General features: G+C 38.6%; 2 protein-coding genes across 6 annotated transcripts in view; one reads left to right on the forward strand and one right to left on the reverse strand.

The window, feature by feature from the left end:
- Nucleotides 1-857: 857 nt before the first annotated feature.
- Nucleotides 858-12,909, forward strand: LOC140202436 (NADPH oxidase organizer 1-like). The gene is made up of 9 exons (XM_072267302.1): nucleotides 858-898; nucleotides 7,351-7,429; nucleotides 7,572-7,652; nucleotides 7,741-7,816; nucleotides 8,061-8,241; nucleotides 8,391-8,593; nucleotides 9,853-9,951; nucleotides 10,929-11,061; nucleotides 11,529-12,909. The coding sequence occupies exons 1-9, from the start codon at nucleotides 858-860 to the stop codon at nucleotides 12,169-12,171; spliced, it is 1,536 nt and encodes a 511-aa protein (XP_072123403.1). The 3' UTR covers nucleotides 12,172-12,909.
- The window catches only part of tbl3 (transducin beta like 3), a 95,312-nt gene continuing 79,686 nt past the window's right edge, over nucleotides 10,403-26,028 (reverse strand). The window contains exons 21-26 of one of the 5 annotated variants that reach the window (XR_011887247.1): nucleotides 24,935-25,093; nucleotides 24,125-24,215; nucleotides 22,957-23,366; nucleotides 22,121-22,140; nucleotides 18,265-18,335; nucleotides 13,791-14,231 (exon numbers count right to left, since the gene is read on the reverse strand). Coding sequence is in view for 2 of the 5 variants with exons in the window: in XM_072268636.1 (XP_072124737.1) it covers nucleotides 23,000-23,366; nucleotides 24,125-24,215; nucleotides 24,935-25,093 (617 nt within the window). In the remaining 3 variants the exon portion in view is untranslated. Of the gene's footprint in view, nucleotides 10,669-13,790; nucleotides 14,232-18,264; nucleotides 18,336-21,993; nucleotides 22,141-22,490; nucleotides 23,367-24,124; nucleotides 24,216-24,934; nucleotides 25,094-26,028 lie in introns of those variants that run through there. The other 4 variants (XR_011887249.1, XR_011887248.1, XM_072268636.1 and 1 more) reach the window with 4 other exon arrangements.

The raw sequence follows: 26,028 nt of genomic DNA on the forward strand, positions 1-26,028 counted from the left end.
AATCTTGCGACAGCACCGAGTACAGCCTCTCCTCCAATTCGTTCTCGCTGGCCGCCTTAGCACCCCCCGCCGCCACCCCAGCCAAACTCGAGCCCAAGGCTGTGTCGACCTCCAGCCACGGCCACTTCTTCCAGCTCGGCCCTTCCTTAGGCAGAGGCCCCGGGCAGGTCCAGACACACGGTGCAGTGCCCAACTTCATGATGTTTATATTTTTGGAAAGGCATAATTTAAGATGTATTGCGTCATCTTGTGGTGTTCTGGATGTTTTATTAATATGACCATATTAAATCAGCTTCATGTGAAATAGGGCTAGGTATATTCACTGACCAATAATTAAGATGACAGTAGTATGAATTTCTATATAATTTATTCTTTTTGTCATCTGTATACATTCATTGACTTGGAAAACGTCGTCAATAAAAACGTTTCCTTGCAAAAGTATTTTATTGTCACGAGGTTGTAACTCTGTTTCCTCTTCCACAGGTGCTGCCTGAACTGCTGAACATTTCCAGCACTTTTGACTGTTATTTCACATTTCCAACATGTGCCGAGTATTACTATTTGATTTTGTTTCGTATCTGCTTTTCCTGAGGAAACAGAACAGTTCTTGACAATGATCAGAAGCAGGACCAGAATCAGGTTTATTGTCACTGTCTTCTACGAGATGAAATTTACTGTTTTGCAGAAGCAGTCCAGTGCAAAGACAAAAGCTTGACTGCCAGTAAGAAGAACCATTGGGACTGGACCAGCAGTAGTTAGTTGCAGAATAAAATCTCGATCTCCAAAAGTGCGGGTTGACACTCTGCCCTCTTGGGATGTGACCAGTGCCAGACCACAGAAATTGCCCCATGTTAACAATGGCTCACCCCAAGGCTTGCTGGTTCACTCTGTACAAACCGTAAGTGGCTTCCTGTAAGTGGATTTTTCTTGGTAACTTGTGAATTATGAACACAGGAGCAGAAGTAGGTTCTTCGGCTACTCGAGTTTGTGCTATTTTAATAAGGTCATGGATGAGTTGATTTCAACCAAAATTCCCCATTCCCATCTGTCTGTAGTAATCTTTAATATCCTTCCTCCTCAAATATCTATTTACTCTACCTTGAAGTCTTGAAAAGTCAGTGATACTGCCCTTCAAAGAAGGAAGATGCATCAATATCATGAAGTGCATATGGAGGCTGGTCATGGCACACATTGACTCCAGTTTTCCAGAAGACCTTGACCCAATGCAATGTGCCTACTGCCAAAAGAGGTCTATGGTGGACACCATCTCCCTGGTCCTACTAGTCTCTGAAGCATCTGGACCGTAAAGACACCTACATTACTCTATTGTTGACTGACTACAATTTGGCCTCCTGTCGTACTGCAAGCAAACTTTTCTCTGAACTCTGGACCCTGGAAGTTAATGCCGCCCTCTACAACTGGATGCTTGACTTGCTGACCCCCCTCTGATCAGATTCTGCTGTAAGTTTATCTACCAATTTGCACTGACGGGCCGCATGAAATATCAATGAGCTGGACTACAAGAAGGAGATCAGAGTCTAATGAAGTACCATCATGACAACAGCCTTTCCCTCAATATCAACAAGAGCTGATCGTTGACTTCAGAAGATGGGGTGGGGAAGAGTGGTGCACATACTCCTGCCTATATTGACGGTGTTGAGGTTAAAAGTTTCAAGTTTCTAGGTGTGACCATCATCAATGGCCTGTCCCGGTCCAACCACATAGGTGTCATGGGCGAGAAATCTCATCAATGCCTCTAATTCCTCAGGAAGTTAGAGAAATTCAACATGTTCCCATCAACACTTACCAATTTTTATCAATGTACCATAGAGACTATTCTGTCTGGACGTAGAATGGCTTGGAATGGCACCTGCTCTGCCAGTGACCACAGGAAACTACAGCGATTTATGGACACAGCTCAGCACATCACGGAAACCAGCCTCCCTTCTATGGACTTTGTCTATATTCTATGGACTTTGTCTATACTTCTCGCTGCCTCAGTAAAGCAGCCAAAATAAGCAAAGACTCCACCAACCTCGGACATTGTCTCTTCTCTTCTTCCCCACACCCCCTCTCTCATTGGGCAGAAGATACAAAAGCCTGAAAGCACATACCACCAGGCTCAAGGACACCTTCTATCCCACTGTTACCAGACTCGAATGGACCTCTTGTACATTAGGATAGACTCTGAGCTTCACAATCTAACTCGTTATGATCTTGCAATTTATCAGTTACCTCCACTGCACTTTTTCAGTAGCTTTTATACTTTATTATTGTACTCATTGTTATTGTTGTACTCTATTCTAGCTCAATGTTCTGTGTGATCCTTTGATCCTTATGAACGGCACGCACAACTATCTTTTCACTATATCTTGGCACTTGTGACAATAAGAAACCGATACAGATACCAATACCAAAAGTTCCAAAGGCTCATAACCCCATTCATTCTTTGGAGCACACCTCTGTTTGCATAGATATCTGCAAAGAAAAAGAATTTCTGGATGTATATTGTATACATTTCTCTGACATTAAATGTACCTATGGGTGGGGTGGGGTGGGGTGGGGGGGGGGGGGCTTCATCTCACTTCTCCCTGAAATGGACAAACCTTCTTTCTACAACAGTAATCTCACTGTCCAGATTCATTTACAAAACACAACGTCTTGACAGGACCCCTCACAATATTATCTTTAAAAAAATGTCCCTCTTCATTTTTAATGATAGGTTCTGACACATAAGGAGCTTTTAAATGTCAATAGTACTCGACGTGCAATCTCATTAGAGCCCTATATAACCGAAGCATAACTGCTCTACATTTCATTTAATATCTTCAGCAATAAACGATAACATTCTACTAGTTTTCCTATGTACCGCCTATGTCAGCATGCTAGCCTTTTGCAAATCATTACCTATGATTGCTCTGCAATCTCTCATCATTTAGATAATATGCGTAATTTTTTAGCTTTCCTGGGAAAACATACAATTTCACATTTTCTTTTGCTAAATTATTGCCCACTCAGTTACCATGTTGACATTTCTTTGTTCCCTCCTTAGGCTTCCTTCAAATCTTTGTTTCCAGTCTTTCCTGGTGTCATGAGTAAATTTAGCACCCATGCCTTTTCTGCCTTTTCCTGATCATTTATAGAAATTGTAAAAATGATGAATCCAGCATTAAGACCTGTGGTACACCACTTGTCAACCATAATGAAATCCCTTTACAGGTTTTCCCTAGGCTATAAGAGCCTGACCACAAACAACTGAATGCCTACAATATTATTACATTTAGTAGTCCAATACCTTTCAACGGCAGAAATTGTTTCCTCTCTCTGTTCTTATAACTGCTTTCTTATCAGTTTTATTTGATTCTGATACCATTCATTACAATATTGCAGAGGTATGATTACCACTTGTGTATTTTCATGCTATGAACAAGATCAACTAATTTGCTGCTGTACAAACACAACCTGCTCATTACCCAGGGCTGGCCTGTACACTGGATTTCTGTTTCCTGTTGAGCAACCAATCTTCTCTCCACACTGTTACCTGTTACACTAACTATTTCCCACAAAAGCTCTTGGTACAGCACTGTAAGGAAGGCCTTCTATAATTCTAAGTGCATAGCTGCCCCAGGAAATCAGCCAACATATCATGGACCGTTCCCCCACCGCTTTGGTCACTCTGTCGTGTCCACCCCCCACTTCCCAATGGGCAGAGGAAGCAAAAGCTTGAGAATAACTCCCACCAGGCTCCAGGACAGCTTCTACTCTGTTGTGATAAGACTCTTGGATAGATCCCCTGTGAACATCTCTCTATCTATCTCAGCACGGCTCATGCTCTGTATTCGTCTACACGCTCTGCACTTTCTCTGTAACTGTAATACTATATTCTGCATTCTCTTTGTCCTTTTGTGCTCCCTCAATGTATTTCATAGGGAATGATCTATCTGGAAGGCATGCAGTCAGAAACTACGTACCAAGATAATAACAGCCTTCATTTCCTGTAGTAGATTAAGGAGACACAGGTTATATTTGTAACTTACAGTGTAGTATTAACAGAAAATTCCCATGACATATTTATGGTTATGACTGATCTAAATGCCCCTACTTCAGTAAAGGCAGATCAAAATAAATTAAAGCAGCCATTTCAATTTTGTAAAATGGTTGCTAGTGAATAAAACATTTTTGTTCTCCCTTTCACTCAAAGATGCATAACTTCGTGTACTGAAATATTGCTGAGTTGAGATATGTGAGAGAAAAAATGATTTGCTGTACTGTGGATTGGAAAACTGGAATTTTTTTATATTACAAAAACAAGCAAATTGTTAATCAGGAAAATAAAACAATGGTAACCTATCAGCTGCAGACAGAACTGAAGTGAAGGGTGTTGCAAGTACTAACCTAAACCAGATAGATATCCACGGGGACTGTCAGCAAAGGTTTACAAACAACTGATCACTAATACATTGAACTGAATTGTTGAGGTTACAAGAGTGGGTGATTTTGGAAAGATGTACCTACATAGAAAATATTTGCAGATTTCATGGAAATGGTGATAAATTAAAATCAGTTGGTTAATTAAATAAGTAAGGCAACAACGGAGGAGAAAATTATTATTTATGTATCTGTCATAAAGCCCATTCTTATTTCTTCTTTTGGAAATAAACCGGATTGGAGATAGCTTTGTGGCAAATGAGGCCAATATGCGAACTGCAGGCGCATCGCGAGATGGGAAGGTGGTGGTTGATGAAAGCAGGAAGCTTTCCTGCTAGTTTGTGCCGTGGTCCACTCTGTCCACTACTAACACAAAGGCATTTTGTGTTCTGTATGTATGGCCTTCAGGTTCTCAATACTATCTGGAATGCTCAATCGCCACTTCTTGTAATCATCTGTCTCAGGGGTCAGTGGAGTGGTAGCATTTCTTCAAGATGCCTTCGATGAAAGTTTTAAATCTTCTCCCAGACTACCTAATGACAGCTCAGAAGAGAATTCTCTCCTGTTCATACTACTTATTAAAGAAAAATCTGTATCATTGTTCTCACATTATCATATCAAGAAACCAAGTGGAACAATAAGTCATGTTCACAAAATTCCAGGTTACCAAATCAATAGACTAAGGAAAGTTACATTATTCCTTACAATTATTGAAGGTTGTTAGAATCAGAATCCAGTTTAATATCACTGCCATACTGTTTGTCATGGAACTTGTTGTATTGCAATACATAATAATAACCATAAACTACAATAATATATATATATATATATATATATATATATATATATATATATGAAAATTAAATTAAACAGAGTGCAAAAAGAGAGGGAGAAGTACAGAGGGAGTGTTCATGGATTCATTGTCCATTCAGAAAGCTGATGAAGCAGAAGAAACTGTTCCTGAAACATGGACTGTAAGTCTTCAGGCTCCTGTACTTCCTTATTGATTCTCCTTCTTGGCAGCAATGAGAACGGGACATGTCCTGGATGATGCCTGTCCTTAATGATGGATACCACCTTTCGAAGCATTGCCTTTTGAAAATGTCCTCAAGGTTGGGCAGGCTAGGGCCCATGATGGAGCCGGTTGAATTTACAACTTTCTGCAGCTTTTTCCGATCCTTTGCTGTGGCCACCTCTATACAAGATAGTGATGCAACCAGTTAGAATGCTCTCCACAGTACATCTGTTGAAACTTGTGAGTGGCTTTGGTGATGTTCCACTTCTCCTCAGACTCCTCACGAAATATAGCCACTGTTGTGACTTTTTTTAATTGCATCAATATGTTGGGCCCAGGCTAGATCTTCAGAGATGTTGACACTCAGGAAATTGAAAATGCTCACCCTTTCCACTGTTGATCCCCCAATGAATATTAGTATGGTACCTCAACTTCCCCTTCCTTAAGTCCACAAGCAATTTCTTCGCCTTACTGACGTTAAGCGCAAGGTTGTTGCTGTAACACCACTCAATCAGCTGTCCCACCTCGCTCCTGCCCACTTATGCATCACCACATGAAAATCTGCCAACAATAGTTGTGTCATCAGTAAATTTATAGATGGTGTTTCAGTCATGGGTGTAGAGAGAGCAGGGCAGTGGGCTAAGCATGCATCCTTGAGGTGCGTCAGTGTTGATTCTCAGCCAGGAGGAGATGTTATTTCTGATCTGCACAGACTGTGGTCTCCAGATGAGGAAGTCAAGGATCCAGTTGCAGATGATGGTATAGAAGCCCAGGTTTTAGAGTTTGCTGATTAGTCATGAGGGTATATTTGTGCTGAAGGCTGAGTTGTAAACAATAAACAGCAGCCTGGCATAGGTATTACTATGGTCCAAGGGATCCAAGGCCAGGTGGAGAACCAGTGAGACTGCATCTGCTGTAGACCTATTGTGGCAATAGGCAAATTCCAGCAGGTCCAAGTCCTTGCTTAGGCTGGAATTAATTTTAGCTATGATAAACTTCTCAAAGCACTTCATCACAGTAGATACAAGTGCCATTGGTCAATACACGTTGAGGCAGCTCACACAACTCTTCTTAAGCACTGGCATTTTTTTAAACTAATAAAGTTGAAATTTCTTCCTTTGAAGTATACAATAAGGCATGTTATATACATTTAAAATGCCAAGAGGTTTAATTTGTTCTTTGCCTGGAATGGAATTGTGAAAACAAATTTAGTTTAGGATTAAAATGATTTACAGTACATGAAATCGGGGTTTGGAAAAATCTTTCCAACCCTTAATTAGCTGGATGGCTTTCCGACTATCTTGGGAGATCTGCAGTTAAAGAGAACATTCTCTGGGAATGCAGTGTTTCACTTGCACTCTGGTAAGGTCACAGAGTCGGTAGGGCTGCCTTGTGTTAGTAACTGCCAAGAGTCACTCACAAGCAACGACATGAGCTGCTGAAATCACCGGGGTTGGCAGAGTGTCGGTCTCCAACCAGAGCAGAAAACTGCCAAGTTACTTCTTCGCAAAGGGCGCACAGGGTCATGTGCATCTCAGAGATCATTTGGCAGGGCATGGGGCGGAGGAATAACTGGACCATGTCAATGTCCGCCATTCCAGTGTTCCAATACTTCATCTCACACTGGTCCACAGCAACACAAGCCTACAGAACGGTCTCGGCCCGAAATGTCTTTTCCTTGGATGCTGCCTGACCTGCTGAGTTTCTAAGTAGTTATCGTCACTGTAGAACTTCCTTCCAGTTAACAACAGTAGACAAGAACTTCAGCACATGACTACGCAACGGGAGTGGAATGAGCATTGAGACTGTCGGCGGTAACGTCACTTTGCTGGGAAAGAGGGAGGAACAGGTGTCCCTATAAATACTCAGTAATCAGTCACAAACTCAGAGCTCTGCTGAAGCAACAGACTACTCGGAGTAAAGATGTACAGAAGATTTCCGCTCAATGTTCGAATCATTGGATTAATACGACACAAAAAGCAAAAGGTAATCTATTTCATAATTATCCCGTCCTGTATTATTCGAGTATCACGTTAAAATGTTGTCCTCCTCCCCGGCGATCTCTAATAGTTCTATCAGCTGTATGTTAGTATTTATACATAACTTACCTTTTTTTAATCATTGACAGTGTTACCTTGCCTCCGTTCTGTGGTCGGATCGAAATGATGTTATAGTGTATAGAACGTTTGACGAGTTTCAGAAACTCCATGTAAGTATTCCAAAGCTAGATGAATTTTAAACAACCCCTCTTCCGTTGTGCTGGCATATTTATCTATTTTACTTCTTCTGAATGACAGAAAACGGTTGTAAAGAAGTACCCGTTGGAGGCAGGGCGCATTAAAAAGTCGGATCGAATTATTCCAAAATTCCAAGGTAAGATCAATGTAACCTTGAGATCAAAACACAAGATTAAACTACGGAATTATGTGTCTTGGTTTTGGTAAATATTAATAAAACTATAAGAAATCATATTAATTCTTGAGATAAACTGTACATGCCTCGCGTTACTTTAAAACAATCTACGCGTAAATTTGTTCAGTAACTATCGCCAAAAGTGCTTTACTTATTAGACTGCTGACCTAAGTTCAGGATGTGAAGTATTCTGCTTACCTTGCAGATGTTTCCTGGAAGGAAAAACGACGGACCCAAATAGGTAAATCGATCCTCAGAATGGGCTTACTGGAGAATTACTGCTCGGAGCTATTGCGAAGCAGTGTTAAAATCTCAGAGGATCAAGATGTTATCCAATTCTTCCTCCCCACCGAAAGTGACTTGGCGCCTTCTTTCCCCTCGGACAGGTGAGCTTAAGTACAAATCAGTCCATCCAAAGAGTTATTAGGGGTTACTTGAATTTGAACCTGGTTACCCCTGTATCAGATCTCTAAAGATTATTCCCCAATGATCAGTTGGCCGGTTGTATTGATACAAACCTTCTCTTTGACTGTAGTGTTATCAACATGCCATCTGCAACTGGACGGAGAAGAAGCACATGGAGGCATACAGGCGCGAAATGTATCGAAAACATCACGCGGCCGATGGCCTCGGAGAGTTACAAATGCATTGCTACTTATGAAGGAAAAGATACCAGGAACAATCCGTTTAAGGTGTTGGAGGACGAAGTAGTTGATGTCATTACCAAGAACTCATCAGGTATTCTTCTTTTAAACAAACCCAGACATTCTCTTTGTAGTCACATCACGGGAGGAGATAGGAAATCGATCATTTAGTTCGAGGAACACACACACACAATGCTGGAGGAACTCAGCGGGACTACTGAAGGGTTTCAGCCCGAAACGGCGACTGTGCTCTTTTCCAGAGATGCTGCCTGGCCTGCTGAGCTCCCCCAGCATTTTTGTGTGTGTTGCTCCGATTTCCAGCATCTGCAGATTTTCTCCTGTTTGTGATTCAGTTTGAGGACCCATTGTGATACAAAGTGGTTTGGTTTGGGATGAGGAGACTCGATCAGCTCTTCTACTGGAGGGTTCCAATTCTGCAGTTTCAATGAAATGTATTTTGGAGAAGGATCTTAAAATTCCATCAGAAAATATTAATGATATAAAACAGCCCTGATTACGTGTGGTGTGGCAGAAACAATGTTATGTGGCACTATAGCTCACTCTAGTAATTATATAGAAGTTTCTAGAAAAAAACAAATCCAAATGATTTTTAGTGGATGGTTCCTACTAACCATTTGTGTAGCTGTTCAACATTTTAGCAAATGCGAGAACTAGTATGTTTTGTAATTCATTTTATTAAAATGACAGTGATAATTACCACCAAAGCAGTTAAGAAGTTTGATGGGAAAAAACCAGAATACAATGGAATTGTTCATCAGACCAGGCAGCACATGTAGGGAAAAGCAGAGCTAACATTGAAGGTTGATGACCACTCATCAGAAACTCTGTCTCCCTCTGCAGATCAAGTATCCAAGATAAAGTTAACTTTATTTGACACATGTACGTTGAAACATTCAGTGAAATGTGGTGTTTCATCAAATCAAACCAGTGAGGATTGTGCCAGGCAGCTGGCTGGTGTCACCACACTTCCAACACCAACTCAGCATGCCCACAATTCACTAATGCTAAGCGTACATCTTTTTGGAATATGGGAGGAAACTGGAGCCTCCGGCGCCCCCGGAAGAAACCCACGCAATCATGGGGAGAACGTTGAAACTCCTTACAGACAGTGGCAGGAATTGAACTCCAATCGGCAATTGCAAGTGGTACAAAGGGAAGCACTAACTGCTGGATTACTATGTATCTGCAGCTGTAGAGAATATTTCCAGAATCTTCTCTATAATTCCACTCCCTCCTCACTGTCTGTATTATTTGATCACAACAATACATGTTTGATGTAGATATTCACATGAAAACTTCTTGATCTAAAATGTCACAACATTTGTTTTGTAGGCTGGTGGCTCGTGGAAAATGAAAGGAAGCAGTTAGCCTGGTTTCCAGCTCCTTATCTCAGGAGTCTCTTGTCTAGGCCATTGGAGAGTGAGGTAGATGGTAAGTTCACTATGTCTAGGCATCTCTTTGAGTACTGGAGTGTCACCCAGAAGCAACAGAAGATTCTGGAGCAGTGAGTCAGGGACGACCTAAAGGGGAAACGGATAGCGGACATTTCATGTCTGCACTCTTCAGCTGCCCAGCTGACCATCCATTTCCCTCCATGTAGGCTGCTCTACTCTCTGAAATCTTCCAGTATTTTGCATTACTTCAGATTCCAGCATCTGCAGTCTCCTGTCTCCATGTAACACGGAAACTAGATTTAACAAAAGCAGCATGGCGCAATTTGGGATGAAATCAATTCCAAAGGACTGTAGGGACATCATTTATATACGATCTCTGCAGTATAATATCCAAATCTCTTGACAATTTCTAATTTGTATTCTAGAAAACTTTCATTATTTTGCATATTAACTAGAATCAGGTTTATTATCTCCAGCATGTGTCGTGAAATTTGTTAACAGCAGCAGTTCAATGTAGTACATAATATAGAAAAAAATAAAATAACAGTAATAATAAGTAAATAATGAAGTTACTGTGATAATATTTAAGGCAAGTAGACAGTTTGTAATTGCACACTTGTTAACTTGTAGACTTTATCTCTTCTCCTGAACCTTAATCACCTCTTCTATCTTTTTCTTAATTTGGCATTGTTTGGCATCTATGAAAGCAATCACGCTGTTAAATTCCAGAGTCTGATTCCGTGCTACATCCAGGCTGAAATAAAATGCAGAATTCAGACCCACATTTTGAGACATTAAACCAAAATATCAATTGCATTCTAGAAAATTGTCTTAAGTTGTCAAGATGTGCTTATTCTCTCCTCTTTTACCTTTATAATTGACAAGTGAAAGCCAATTAAGATCCCTGTATATTTTGTAGTTCTTATTTAAGCAGAAGGCAATGTCTTATTATATTTCAAATAATTATTTAGCAATGTCAACATGTTTGAAAAAAGTAATTTTGGTCTTTTTTAGTTTCTGTAGATTATGAATCTCCGTATTACGCTACTGAAAGCTATGATGCAAAGAATGAAGATGAACTATCCATACATGTTGGAGGCATGGTTGAAGTCTTAAAGAAATCTACTGATGGATGGTGGCTTGCCAGGTTTGTCTTACTTTCTTCTTAATTCTTCACCAATAGTGTCTGCGATTAATTGTGAATTACATCTAATCAACAAGATTTGTACTTGATTTGAAATTATTAATAACTATGTAGCTTCTAAATGTAGCAAAAACCTTTGATTTAAATTTGTGACAAAGTAAAATAGCTTTTTAAAAAGTTTATCATCATCCCATTCAGGATACCTCAAAATGCTTCATAGCAATTAATGTTATAAAATATAGTTCCCACTGTTGTTGTTTCAAGTGTTAATACTCAGTCTTAAAAACACCTTCATTATATCAAGGCTTAGCTAAATAGGAAAAGGCATCATGACTTTTGGAGTCTGGGAGAAATTCTAAATGTGCTCTAATTAGTATCAACAAGTTACAAAGCATTAAATTTACCACTGTGCATTTTGAAAACTGTGAAGCATCTTAAAGACTAATTTTCATGATTTTATTGATAAACAGGTATAATGGACGGTCTGGATATGTCCCATCTGTCTACCTTCAGCTGTACAGAAACCCGCATTCAAAATTCCAGTTCCTCACCAAGGCAACCATGTACAATTCTACCCCAAACCTCAGTCTTCCCGACAAAGATCCAGATATTCAATCAAGAAATGCAGATCCAGACAATGCTAGACATTATTTGACAACTACAAATACCAAAAATGCCAGAAAAAGACTGTATCGGCAAAAATCAATATCTATGAACTCTTTGAATGATGAAAACATATTTGACAATGAGTTAAACCTTCATGATGCAGATGAGTCAGAAAATTTGAGTGATGATGGTAGCTTGTCCACTGTAAGGTCAAACAGGTCACATTTATCTCAAGACAGCAGTTCAGACAGTCTCAACAGCTCTCAAAGTTCTGCTAGCATATCGGAACTGCTTGAAAAGAACCAAAATGGAGTTTCTCAGCTCACAAATAAAAATTTGAATGATTCTGGTGAGAAGGGGGGTGATTTAAGAAACATCCCTGAACCTTCAACAAGTGAGAATAACTCTACTACAAATCCAATACCCAAGATACCTCCAAGACCACAGAGAGAAGAAATATTGTTAAGATGTACAACATTAACCAAGAACATAATTATGGAACCCTAAAATCATTTTGCCATTAAACATTCCAAAAGAGTTGAAATCACTCATTGAGAGTTTCAGTGAGAAAAGAACTATTTCTATTCAAACAGTATGCAAGTTAACAAAAGTATGCAGAAGCTGCAGTTTTTATATATTCATTTGGAAAATTGGTAGCCAGATTTTCCATTATTAGTTTGAAGATTTGTTTCGGTTAATGTGCCATTTTTTATTTAAACAATTTAATATTTCAATCCTTAAATTCTATCACAAAGAACACTAACTACCATATTATTTTTTTAAAATTCTTCAACTGCTTTGCAGTCTTTATCTTGTACTAGGGAAGTGTAGTGGTTAGTGTGACACTATTAGAGCTCGGAACATCGGGGATCAATCCTGGCGTCCTCTGTAAGGAGTCTGTACGCCCTCCCCATGAAATGCCTGGGCTTTCTCTGGGTACACCAATTTCCTCCCACAGTTCAAAAACGAATTGGGTAAGTTAATTGGTCACTTCAAATTGTCCTGTGATTAGGTAGGATCAGAGTTGTTGGGCGTTGCTGGGTTGTGTGGCTCAATGGACCGGAAGGCTCTATTCTGTGCTATATTTCTAAATAGATAAATAAACTGAGATGGTATTTACATACTAGTGTAACTTCAATGAATATGATTATGTAACTCTAGAATTATTAAATAATAATTAAATAATTCTAGAAAATCATATAGTGAACTGAACTGGAATAATTTTAATAGATTAATCATAATGACTAAATGTACATAAATTTAATTACTTAATTGAGTAATTTAATTAATACAAGTTGTTCAATGAATTAAATTAGTTCTCAGTTAGAGATACCATATACAAGTTTGAGAATCAAAAAAAAACTCCAGACTCCAGAAATATGACATAAAAACTGAAAATACTCAGCAGATCAGGCAGCATCTGTGGAGCTGGAGACAGAGCCAGCACTCAAGATCAAAGACCCTCTGTCAGAACTTCCTTTGATCAAGATATGTGAGGGAAATACAATGGTGTTTCAATGAAGCTTAAATGTAAACAAGTGTTCAATTGGAAGCCTGCAGTTGCTGTAATTTTTTTTAGAAATGTGGATCTACCATCAGATACTTCTAAAAGGCAGCACACCATTACAATGTTTGTCAATGCTAGTGTGTAAACAACATAGTTCTTTTACTGCTCCCGAAACAGTCAAATATGCCATTTTACTGCATCAAAATTGTTAAAAGTTAGTTCAATAATGTCAACCAATACACTGTTAATGGATGACTGTCAATTGACAAAAAGCTACAGGATTTGACTACAATTCCCTCGTATGCTTTTTCTTTCAAAATGAATTAACAAAATATTGAGTATCCAGTAAGGGTTATACTAAACTTTCAGTAACTGTAACTTGTGCCTTCACCTGTAAAATTTTGTGGTACCTTCACTTTGTGCAGAAATCGGGCATATGAACAAACATTGTGTACAATTTACAGATTGCAAGAACACTACGTTGTCACCTATTGAAAGGAAAATCAATAGCGCTATTTATATCTGAATGCAGTCGTTAGACAATTGTTGAATTAAAATTTGAATGTATTGTATTTTCCATAATGGAAAAAAGACACTTTTTTATTATCTATCACCTACTTATATTAAGTCATGTTACCATGGAGGATAAATATTTTGTTTTGCTTCTTCTGTCTTCTATGTTTAGGTATTACTGGTTCCTTTGTTCCATTGTATACTTTCTTTACAAATATGTTAAATTTACCACGTATATTATATTTTCAAGTACAAGTATGTGTTATGTGTAAATATACTTCATTTATTGTCTAAAGGAACTTGTTTGACTTATCTTGGACAAGAAAACAACATCTCGTCTGCACACAGCGTTGGTTATTTAAATTATTGTAATACAATCAAAAGCTACTGCTCCGTCCCCATTTTCGATTCACGGCACATTCAGATTTTTGATTTTCAAAATCCCAGGTAAATGACCCATTAGCTTGGCCAGGGTTTAGAGCAGCTGTTTGTAGCCATGGATCCACAGCAAAATGTCTGTAGGCAGTATTGCATGCATCACAGAAACCTACAGTGTTAAAGACACATTTGATTTGTCAATGTTCATTCTGCTATTAAATGGTATATTAAATTCAACAGTAAATTAAGTGGGATGAAAATTAATTGCCCGAACTGAAACAAAATTTTTATCAGACACTTAATATTAAAATTTTGCTGCGGATCTTAGTCCAGTTTCCCTGTAGACTATTTCACACACCTTTTTCACTTTATGAACAACACACACAACTGGAAGAAGAACTCAGCAAGTCGGGCAGTCTTCATATGAACATGGCCAGAATCTCAGGGCAACCTATACATTGGTATTAAATTTACTTTGAACTTTAAACAGATCTGTATAGCCTTGAGCGGACTATTTATTCTTCTCTATTGATACTGCCTGAATTGCTTAGTTCCTCTGGCATTTTTGTGTGTTGCTTGAGATTTTCAGCCTCTGCAGAATCTCTTGTGTTCATTTATAAAGAGTAAATATCTCCTCATAGTATTGTGATTGTACATGAAGTCAACATACGTGCAGGCATTGGCAAAGTTGAAACCATACTTCTTTCAAAGTCTTTGTGAAATTTATTTTATTCCGAGGCAACACATTTGCCAATGTCCAATAATTTATTACTGTGTAAAATTTCTACGGCAAGCCATTCTTAGTTCTACCAATCACCTTCATTCTACACTTAGTGTCCACTTATCAGGTACAACTGTACACATTCTCACTAATGCAAATATCTAATCTGCCAATCATGTGGCAGCAACTCAATGCATAAAAGCATGTAGATATAGTCAAGCTGCTCAATTGTTATTCAGACCAAACATCAGAATGGGAAAGAAATGTGATCAAAGTGACTTTGACCATGGAATGATTGTGTTGGCGCTAGGCGGAGTGGTTGGAGTATCTCAGAACCTGCTGATCTCCTCAGATTCTCACACACAACAGTTTCTGGAGTTTACAGAGAATGGCATTAAAATCAAACAAAAAAATCTAGGGAGCATTATTTCTATGGGCAAAAATGTCTTGTTAATGAGAAAGGTCAGAGGAGAACAACCAGACTGGTTCAAGCTGGCAGTAATTCAGATAATCATACATTACAACAGTGGTGTGTAAAAGAGCATCCCTGAGTGCAAGACATGTTAAATCTTAAAGTGCATGGGCTACAACTGTAGAAGGCCAACAACATATGTAAATACACTTAGTGGCCACTTTATTAGGTACATCTTGTCCCTAATAAAGTGGCCACTGGGTGTTTGAACCCTGGTTCTTTATTGCCTTTAAAACAGTCTATTCCTCTGCTCATTTCATCCATTACTTAAAATAACTCTAAAACATTTTTTATGCCATGGACCCCTACAATTAACCAAGGGACCTGTGGACCCCTGGTTAGGAACTCCTGATCCAAGAGATCTCTTTGCCATCTCCACTACTCAAAAGATAGTTGTAGCTTCCCCAGTCCACCAACATAACTAAAATCCTAGAATTATTTTTATGCCTCAACCTTTCCAAGGTCTTCACACCTTTCACATCAACTGTGCTGTCCAGAATTGGACTTAATTCTCCTGTTCGCGCAGTTGTTTCATAAAGACTCAGTTTGGCTCCATTAATCTTACTTTATGCCATTATTTATAAAGTTAAAATCAAATACATTAGCCACTTTTTCAAATTGCCTTGAAGCTTACTAAGCACATATTGTGCATTCTCAATTGGCTCATTTAGAATTGTACCCTCAAACCTGATGGGTCAGGTATCTGGGATTTTGAAAACAAAACCTGTAGATGGTGGAAATCTGAAATCAGAATTTGGGGTAGGAGTGTAGCTTATGCATTTTATTACAGAATTTAAATTACAAAAGCTGTGCAGTTGAAGAGAAGTTATTTCTTCTCTTTTAGCATTGCACCCAGCACTTTGTACTTTCTTATAAATCCATACTTGTCTCAGATTTGGCAGATACCGTCTATTATTGACAGAAAATTGCCCAAAACTAATTCCCAGAAATTAGCTTAGTAAAACTTTGACGTAACACCTCCAAGACCAGTATATCTTTCATTTGATAAGATTAAAATTGCATGATGTACTCCAATCTTCAGGGAAGCCTTGTACCATTACAGCACATTTTGTACTCCATCCTTATAAAGGTCAACATTCCATTCCCTTTGTTACTTGCTGTATCTGCACACTAACTTTCTGTACTTCTTGTACAAACAAGGATCCTCAGCTCTCTGAACACCAATGTCTAATAGTATAAATCTATCAGTAATATTCTGCCTGCATTCTTCCTACCAAAGTGAATAGCTTCACATTTCTCCACATTATACTCTATCTGCCAACTTTTGTCCACTCTCTTGAAATCCTGTTGTATCCTTTTCCAAATTCTTTGTATCCTTACAACTTAAAAACTTTTGCCATTTATTGTTGTTTTGTTGGCAAACATAGAAACTTTAGTCATTTATGTAATTGAAAATGACTACGGTTCTAGCACTGATCATTCAGGCATTCCATTAACTACAAGTTGAAAATAACCTGTTGATCCCAATTCACTGTTTCCTATGCAATACCTATCACTGGCATATGTTAACTTCTCTGTATCTTCCTTATTCCCATAAATAATATTCTTGTTTATCTCTTACATTCTTTTTCAAACTCCGAGATTTTCCTTCATTTTATGTCAGCTCTTCGATTTTCATCAATCATCTTTGTAGGTTTCTAATACAGCACTTGCCCGTCCCCCAGGCTTACTTCTACGCTTTTAATTTTATTTTCCTTGCTCTCATACCACCCAAACCGCTTTTAACTGGCCAACTGGAAATGATATGACCTGTGGCGTTTTTATTTCTCAAGGGAATGTATATTCCTCAAAAATCATAAAACCTTTCCTTGAATATCTATTACTTTTAAAATATACCAATTCACACGAAGCATTAGGCAAAGTTTAATTACTTAATGTCTGAAACTGTCACCAGTATTGTGATGGGCCAGGAAATGCTTCACCTATACCCTCCGTATCTTATCCCCATGGTGACCAAATTCTTCACTTATTAGTACAATGTACTTTAACTGATATATTTAGAGCTACCACAGCACAGAACACACCCTTCTGGCTGTGCCACCCCACAACCTCCGACAACCCCAACTTAACCCTATTCTAATCACGGGACAATTTACAATGACTAATTAATGTACACAGTAGATGTTTGGACTTTGGAAGGAAACCAGTGTACCCAGAGAAAACTCATGCATTCCACAGGGAGGATGTACAGAGACTCCTTACAGAGGACGCCAGGTTTGAACTCAGAACCCCAAGCTGTTATAGTATCCTGCTAACCTCTACCATGGCACCCGTTTATCTCTAGTTTACATATCTGGAATTTGTTAAACATTGGCATCTCACTTCAAGTGATAAACTGTTTTTAAGAAATACTGATAATGTAGTTCACTTAACTTTTCTCTTTTTTTAAAAAAAACTTCTTTCTCTATTCTTCCTATTTTTCTTTTACTACTGCCTTGAGTCATAACCACAGCCACTACTTACTCTTGGTCACACTGCACCAAGAGAGGTGGATCCCAGATTGGACTCCACAGCCACCCGAGGACCCACCAATAGACAACTCCTTAGGAGAACATCACGCTCAACCCGAGTAGACTCTATATAAGATCACATCTTTCTGGTTTTGAGACGGCAGAACCTGATAAATTAGATAATCATTTAAGATCATGTTTAGGGACAGAACACATCATCGCCTATTTGTATGGCATCATAGACTACATAGACTACATTACTCAAAAGTAAGGATTCATAAAATATTCCCAGAGGTGTCCCCAATGTGTGAGAAATGCAAGTCCTCGGAGGCAAATTTGTTACATAGTTATGCTTTATGTCCCAGGATACAAGAGTGTTGGAAGCAAATATTTGAGGTCCTATCAAAGGTACTAAAGGTTCAGATAATACCAGACCCCACTTTAATAAATTTTGGAACTTCTGCGAGGTCAGATAAATTCCAGGCTACCCAGCAACAACTCCGGACCTATGGCATATTTAATGGAAAGAAACTCATACCGATGTTCTGGAAAAAGGAGGAAACTCCATCACTCAGACAATGGCTGGCTGTATTAATGGATACTCTGCATCTAGAGGGGATAAGATACGTTAACAAGGACAGACTCAAGGAATTTGAAAAAATCTGGCAACCATTACTGTTGTATTTAGAAGAGACTGACAGCTGAACTAAGTGTGGGGGTGGTTCGACCTAAACAGCACGAATGGGAGGGCTGAGGGGAGGGTAGGGCTGGGAAGGGGAAAGGAGACAGGGTGGTAGAGATTCCTTTGCTTTTTGCTTGTTTACTGTACATACATTCATTTGACTTTCATTATGTTGTTTTAAGAAAGAAAAGAAAAAAGAAGCATCGTACTTTAGGACATAGTCGGTTGCAGTTAAGCTGATGTTGCTTCACAATAAAAACATTTGAAAGCACACTTAACCCGAGTGATCGCACTACTTTCCTTTTGAAAACTACTACAGAATCTGTTTACACAATACTTTCAAGGCAGTGGTTTCCAGTTTGTAATAATTCACTAGGATTAGAAAGAGATCCTTATTCTCATCAGGATTGTTTTGCCAACTATATTTAGATGTATAACCTCTGGTTATTAATTTTCCTGCTAGTGCCCACTGCTTCACCTTATCTCTAAAAGCCAACATAATTTGAAAAGAAGTATTAAGCTTTTTGTTCTCTAAGGAAAACAATCCCTTCTTCTCCGATCTTGCAATGTTACTCAAGTCCCTCATCCTAGTAGTCTTCCAACCTTCACTAAAGAAGGGATATTCCAAAAGTTGCAGTGGTAAGGGAGATAGATGGGTGGGCTGAAAATTGAAAAGGATGAGATACTGGAAAAGTTACCAATGTTAAGCTTAAAGAATGCATCCCAGGTTGGAGGATGGCACTGCAGAAGTGGCTCAGGGTCATGTTTCTCAAGGTGGCACAGAGGTACAGCTAGTAATGCCACTGTCTCACAGCTCCAGAGACAGGCTTCAAATGTTAGCAAAGCCAGCTCTGACCCTGGCCCGGAAGAATAGATCAGGGACCTGCAACAATGGGTAAACACAAAAGGAAGACTGGACAAGGCTTAAACTACACAGGTAACCTCTACTACAGGTAACCTAAAGCACATTAAAGCTGTGCAACAATTTCATAGAGTGCTACAGCACAGGAACTGGCTCTCCACGATGGAAATGGCAATGCAAAGCGAGTGATCCGAGGCCCTATGCAAGCTGTAGAAGACACAGACTACCTTTCAAATTACTCAACTGGCATTATTGGTGTCAAGAGTCTGTGGTTCCCATACTGGGCTTATTAACCACTTCAGAATACACAAATTTTTTATCCTGAGAGATTGTCCACAAATGAAAACATATTAAGGCTCTCTGTGCACAACCCACAGAAGAAACAAGGAACTGCAATGTAATTTTGAAGCAAGCAAAGAAAGAGCTGTATAAGTTTTATAACTGGCTTCCAGTTGCATTATTCTTTAAAAATCTCTAAAAATCATTATAGCTTTTATGGTTTGAGAAGTCAGAATTACAGCTAAGACTCCAGCTCTCTCCTAATCAGCTCATCATTGTCTACACTCGGGGGCAGAACAAAAGAACATAAGAAATAGGAGCAGGAGTAGGCTACCTGACCTGTTGAGCCTGCTTGCCATCATAGCTGACCTGACCATGGACTCACCTCCACCTACCTGCCTCTTCCCCTTCCCCATAACCCTTAATTCCCCAACTACGCAAAAATTTATCCAGCCTTGCCTTAAATATATTTACTGAGGTAGCCTCCACTGCTTCATTGGGCAGAGAATTCCACAGATTCACCACTCTTTGGGAAAAGCAATTCCTCCTCATCATCGTCCTAAATTTACTCCCCCGAATCTTGAGGCTATGCCCCCTAGTTCTAGTCTCACCTACCAGTGGAATGCTCAGGAGATGAAAAATGTAAATTGCTTATTTGAAAAAAATATGAAAGTGACACATCTAATCATCAAGTAACATGAATCAGGATTACTGTAATGCTAAGGAATTCTGGTCAGCCCCACCAAGAACCACATTCAGATCTTCTGCAGGGGTTTGTGGATCAACTTTGCTTTTAAATGTATTGAGTTTGTAACATTATCTATTTAGTAGTTTAAACTAAGTAACGTGATTTAATGATGAGCAAAATCATCAACGTGAAACATTTTTTTGCAAATTACAAAGGTCATTTAAAGTCTTTCTATACCCGTAATTCATAAGGTTAGGAGGTCATTTGGCTCACTGAGCAATCCTGTTCTCTCTATATCGATATCAACTCTCTTCAGATTCTACCATTGAACTACACACTAGGAGCAAGCCATCTGTTCTTGGTTAAGAGCATTGCTTCTATTAGTTATGGGTTTCCTCACCAAAGTTTAGGGTGATAACCAAATGTGGAGATTTACTTGAGCTTTAAATTTCAAACATTTATTTGGTTGATACTCCTGGTTACCACTTTTGTATGGCAGTGTACTTGGTCAGGTCATGAGACTACAGCATGAGGTAGTCTGAATCTTAATACAAGTGATGGTTTGGGAGTCTCATCTGCTCCAGCACAATGTCCAGAAAGGTGTTTATGATGCTCATGCTTTTAAAGACAATTCTGATTCGTTATCTTGAAACCAGATGAAGACTCCTTTCTTTCTCACCCACTTTGCTTTTTGGTAATCCTGCTAAATTTTAATCATGGCTTTCCATGCAGATGGCTTGGAAGCTGCCTTGTCCTTGGGCACTTTCATGAGACTGTGGGTACATTTCAGTGTACCAGAGAGTAACAGGAGGGGAGGAGAAGATGGTGGCGCGACGCAGTGCGCGCGGCCGCTCCAAAATGATATCGTATTTGTAAGTAGGTACTGTGTACAATCCTGATTTGATGGAGACAGATGTGAGAAGCACGGAGGAACATCTGGAGAAACTTCTGAAATGCCTGCTTCGCTGCCGGTGCTACTGTGCGATCCAGAATCTCTGGAGGGGAAGGCCCCAAATCCTCGGCTTTGCCTATTGCCTGCTGTCGGGGCCGGTGTCGAAGCGCTCGGCAGAGATGGTGCTTGGTGCTGGAGGGCTGGTCGGAGGCTCTAAGTTTTCGGATGGACTCAAGAGTCGGCTGTGGTCGGGTGCTTCCAGGGTGCTGCATCGGCAAGTTTGCAGCGCTGGAAGCTCATGGCAGGGAGAGTTTTTCTTCCTTCTACCATCTGCGTGAGATGATGGGACTTTCGAGAGTCTTTGAGACTTTTTTTTACCGTGCCCATGGTCTGTTCTTTATCAAATTACAGTATTGTTTTGCACTGTTGTAACTATATGTTATAATTACGTGGTTTTTGTCAGTTTTTCAGTCTTGGTTTGTCTTGTTTTCTGTGATATCATTCTGGAGGAACATTGTATCATTTCTTAATGTATGCATTACTAAATGACAATAAAAGAAGACTGCATGTCCTCATAATCTAATCTAAAGACTTGCTCACAAGCCTATGGGAATCTTTCTGGTGGGGGGGGAAGAAATGATTGAATCACATTCTTCTCTGAAGAATCATGTTTCAGACCCTCCAAATCTTGGACATCTTACACGTATGCATGCAATTTACTCAGGCTCTAATGAACTCGTGGCAGAACTCACCATGATGGTCACATCTGAAAGTTACTGGTGTACTATCTAATCCCAAATGAGTCACAGAAAACTGCAAAATATATTTCAATTCCCATTCATCAGGGAACATCACAAATTTTTTTTTTTAAATTTCTCATTTACTGGAATTGGCATCTACACAAATTCATGGAGCCAACTGGATGCAAGATAGTGAACACACAACAATATGGTCTTACTCTGGACACAACTGATTGCTTCTCTGTACTTACTTGCAATTGCAACCTCTGCCCTGCAAAAAAAAAAAATGATGGGAATTAAAAACCATTACAAAGGCCAGAAATGTAAAATCTGAATCCAATTTCATGACAGTATGAAATTTGTTGATCAGAAAGAAACATTTTAGCTGGGACTGTAGTATTATTTCTCAATTAATGCCCAATGGTTCAAATTCTTGGAATGGTATCATTCAATAACAGAAGTAACTGTTAACATTCCACTGGCTTTTGATATTAACTTTTAATTACTCCATTTTAGCAGAACATCAAGATTATTCAAACTGAATTACCCCAATTTGATTACTCACCCTGTGGCCCGTGGAAAAGTTTTTTATAAGCTGAAGATAGAAAATGACCAGGAGAAGGTGATTCAACATTCACAAGGTACGTTTTTGATAACATTTAAGTGAATTCAAATGGATTCTTCATTATTTTAGAAATACTAACATTCAGCATGCCAATACACAAAACATACATATGGACAATTTATATTGTAGTTATATGGAGAAATTTTTGAATCCTTTTTACCATCGCTAAGGTTAAAATGAGCTGTGACAATACTCCACGCAGATACCCTTTGTAACATGAAAACCAACGTTTTGCCCAGTGATGATCATAATCATTAAAAAAATTGTGCTTTACATTCTGGAAACTTTATTGTAAATTTTTGGCATAGAAAATATAAAATTAAAATTGTCCTTTTTGAAGATCACATGCTTATGTTCATATGAAGGAAAGAAATTCACAAATTATATGGATTAAAACTCCAAATGCATACGTATTGCAAAGGTGGAACAAAATACAAATCAGTTAATATTAAGGAATCTTACAGTGCGCCACGAAGATTGCAGCATTTTGGAAGTTGATGGAGCATCAGTTCTTTTTGGCAGATTTTGATTTCTTTCTGATATTAGGTCGCTTTTGTTTCACTTTTACTACAGTTATTTTTTCTATTTGATCACCAATACTCTCATCTTCCTCCAATTCACTCTCACTTTCCTTTTGAGGCTCTAGATTCTCTTTGAAGTACTCCCCACGAGGCGGGAGACACTTTGGCTTGTTGCAACTTCCTTTGTCTGATGCAATAAAGTTAGTACCATCGTCGTCATCTTCTTCAGATTCGTACCTCTGGGTACAAACATTTGTTGGTATCATCATAGCCTTTTTACTCTCATTAGCTGTTTTGTCAAATGGAAATGATGGCGTGATCTCCATTGCGTCAGTTTGTAGATCAGTATCACTGGGGGTAAAATACCAAAGTGGCAACTCAATGACAAGATTATCTTTAGTTGATCAACAGTTCTAATTTCCTTAGTTGTTGTACTTTTGACAACTGTTGCTTACTCTCAAACTATCAGTTGTAAACATGCTACACACTCTGTTACACGCTGGCAGCATTGCTTAGCTGGAATAACATCAAGAATTGGTGGTAGAACTCAAAAGCACTGGTGGCTGTGGCTGGAGAACACTAGGGACTTAAATAAGGAATGTGATATAATTATTTCTGAAATTTATCTGCAGTAAGAGAAGAGAATGGGTGCAATGTCCACACAGAATTGTTGACAGCTTGTAGTGTGCAATGAGAAAGTACAAATGATAGGGGTGTGCAAAGGTAAAAGAATGGCAGTAAGAAGTCTTGAAAATGTTGCACTTACAATTAGTGAGGAAATAAGAGAAAAGAAAGAGATCTCATTTCAGCTAGGCAACACTAGAGATATGTTAGTCAAGCAGTTTCGTCATAAGTGATAAAGACTGCAAGGCAATTGAAGACCAACATTCAGAAATCAACTGCAGGTTTGGTTTGTTGTCTTGATGTCGTAATAAAGCAGAAACCCTTTGTGAGAAATTCAAAGTAGTTGGCGGTTATACAGGATATGTCCTTGGTCCCATTTACATTGAAATTAACAGTATCAATGGAATTTACAATTTACTGCAACTCCCTGATAAGTTCAAACGCTGCCATGACACACTTTACAGTTATATATGGTGTATACGTACTTGGCTTTCCCAGTCAGTCTCATATTCTGCCACATATAGTCCAAGAACATAGAAGCCTGCAACATCCTGCTGACTCTTTGGAAATGGCGCTCTGTAAGCATTCAATAAAAGGCAAATCAACTCAAGAAAGAAGAGTCAGTTCAAGCTAATTATCATCTATCCAAAATTGATGTAAAGTAATGAACATTTCAAGATCACTTGAGATTCAATAATGGAAATAATCACTATAGCATGACTCTGGGCTTTTCTGACTGCTAGTTTTAGATATGCATATACTGGTGCTAAGCAGTAAAAGTTTACAAGCATGGTAATTGCATACAACAAAACCATCATAAATTGAAAGAAACATTAACCGTTCTTTACAGCTCTGGGGCTAGGCAGTAACTAAAGCACAATCCATAAATCTGATTTGAATCTGAACTCATTAACTTAGATAACATTTCAGATAACGTTTCTCAGAAATAAAACATCTTGCACAATAAAATGAAATTAGTCATATGATAAAGCATGATAACAAAAATCAGAAGTAAAAACAATCATGAGCAATAAAATACCAAATGCTCTTCCTCTTGACCTTTCATACAGTCCTTGCTAAAATGATTTGCATGAAGTTTAATACCTTATGGGAATCTATGTCAATGACAGAAGTGACACATGATGGGAAGGGATGAAATTAATGGATTAATCACTCATATTTTATGCACTATCTAACTCTTCAATCTAGTAATACTGAACAGCAATGACAGCTACACCCAGTGAGACTGACTGAAATCAAACTAAATTACGTCAATGATACAATAGCAGAATTACCAGTATAGGGAATCAGTGCCTCCAGACCAGCCTTAATTCCACTGTACTGAAGAAGATGCTCAGGAGTTTCATTCCTTAGGAGGATCTGGATGACATGCTGAGCTTCATGGCAGTTTTTAGAGTTTGTGTTCCATACCATGCAGAACTTTAAAACAGACTCTAAGGAAAATAAGCACACTAGTTAATTTTTCAGATGCATTTACAGCATGCAACTTACAGTATATACAACATATACAGTGGAACACAGCTTTAGAAAAAATGACTGCAATAGTCAATCTTATCAGAGGAGACAATGCAACAAAATTTGTAAGAGCTTATAACTGCACATAGACATGCTGTCTCCAAAATTTATCTGTCTGAATTTAGCCAAATCAGTGCATAATATTAAACATAAGATCAGGTATAAATTTCACTCTATGGAAATTGCATTTAAACATTTTATGTTACTGTTAGATATTATTTTTGATTAAGTAATTAATTATAATATACCAACATAACCATCAGGTGGTCCAATGGAGTTCTTATAAATGCAATTTTCAAGTACTTAAAATCTTGTTATTGGTAGATGCTGGCTTAACACAGTAAAGATGGTGATGTTTGTGATCCATTTCTAGCTGCATTAATAAAACAGAACCAAGTTTTTAATAGAGCTTGAAAATGATAAAATGGTGTTACTAACGCTGAATGGTGGAACACCTTACACTTGGTGACATACAAAATAGTTTGATTGATGCCGGCTCCTGACCTGAAATGTCAGTTATCCTCTTGCCTCCCCAGATGCTGCTCGACCCACTGAGTTTGTTCGTTTTTCACCCCAGATTCCTGCATCTACAGTTTATTATGTCACCATATGATTGCAGCAAGATGTCTTTACTCTTGTTCTCTAATCTTTTTTGGAATAATGGCCAATAGATTGTTTGTCTTCCTAATTACCTGCTGCACCACATCACACTGATAAATGCACATTATTCCTGAGGTTCAGTGAGTAAAGATTCTACACAGCTCAGGAATCCATTCTCCGTAACATAAAAGCCAATAAACCTTTGTGACAACTTTTCTTTTACCTGTGGTCTATTGATGTGCATATGGAACAA

The sequence above is a fragment of the Mobula birostris genome, chromosome 9 (assembly GCF_030028105.1).
Source record: "Mobula birostris isolate sMobBir1 chromosome 9, sMobBir1.hap1, whole genome shotgun sequence".
Lineage (NCBI taxonomy): Eukaryota > Metazoa > Chordata > Chondrichthyes > Myliobatiformes > Myliobatidae > Mobula > Mobula birostris.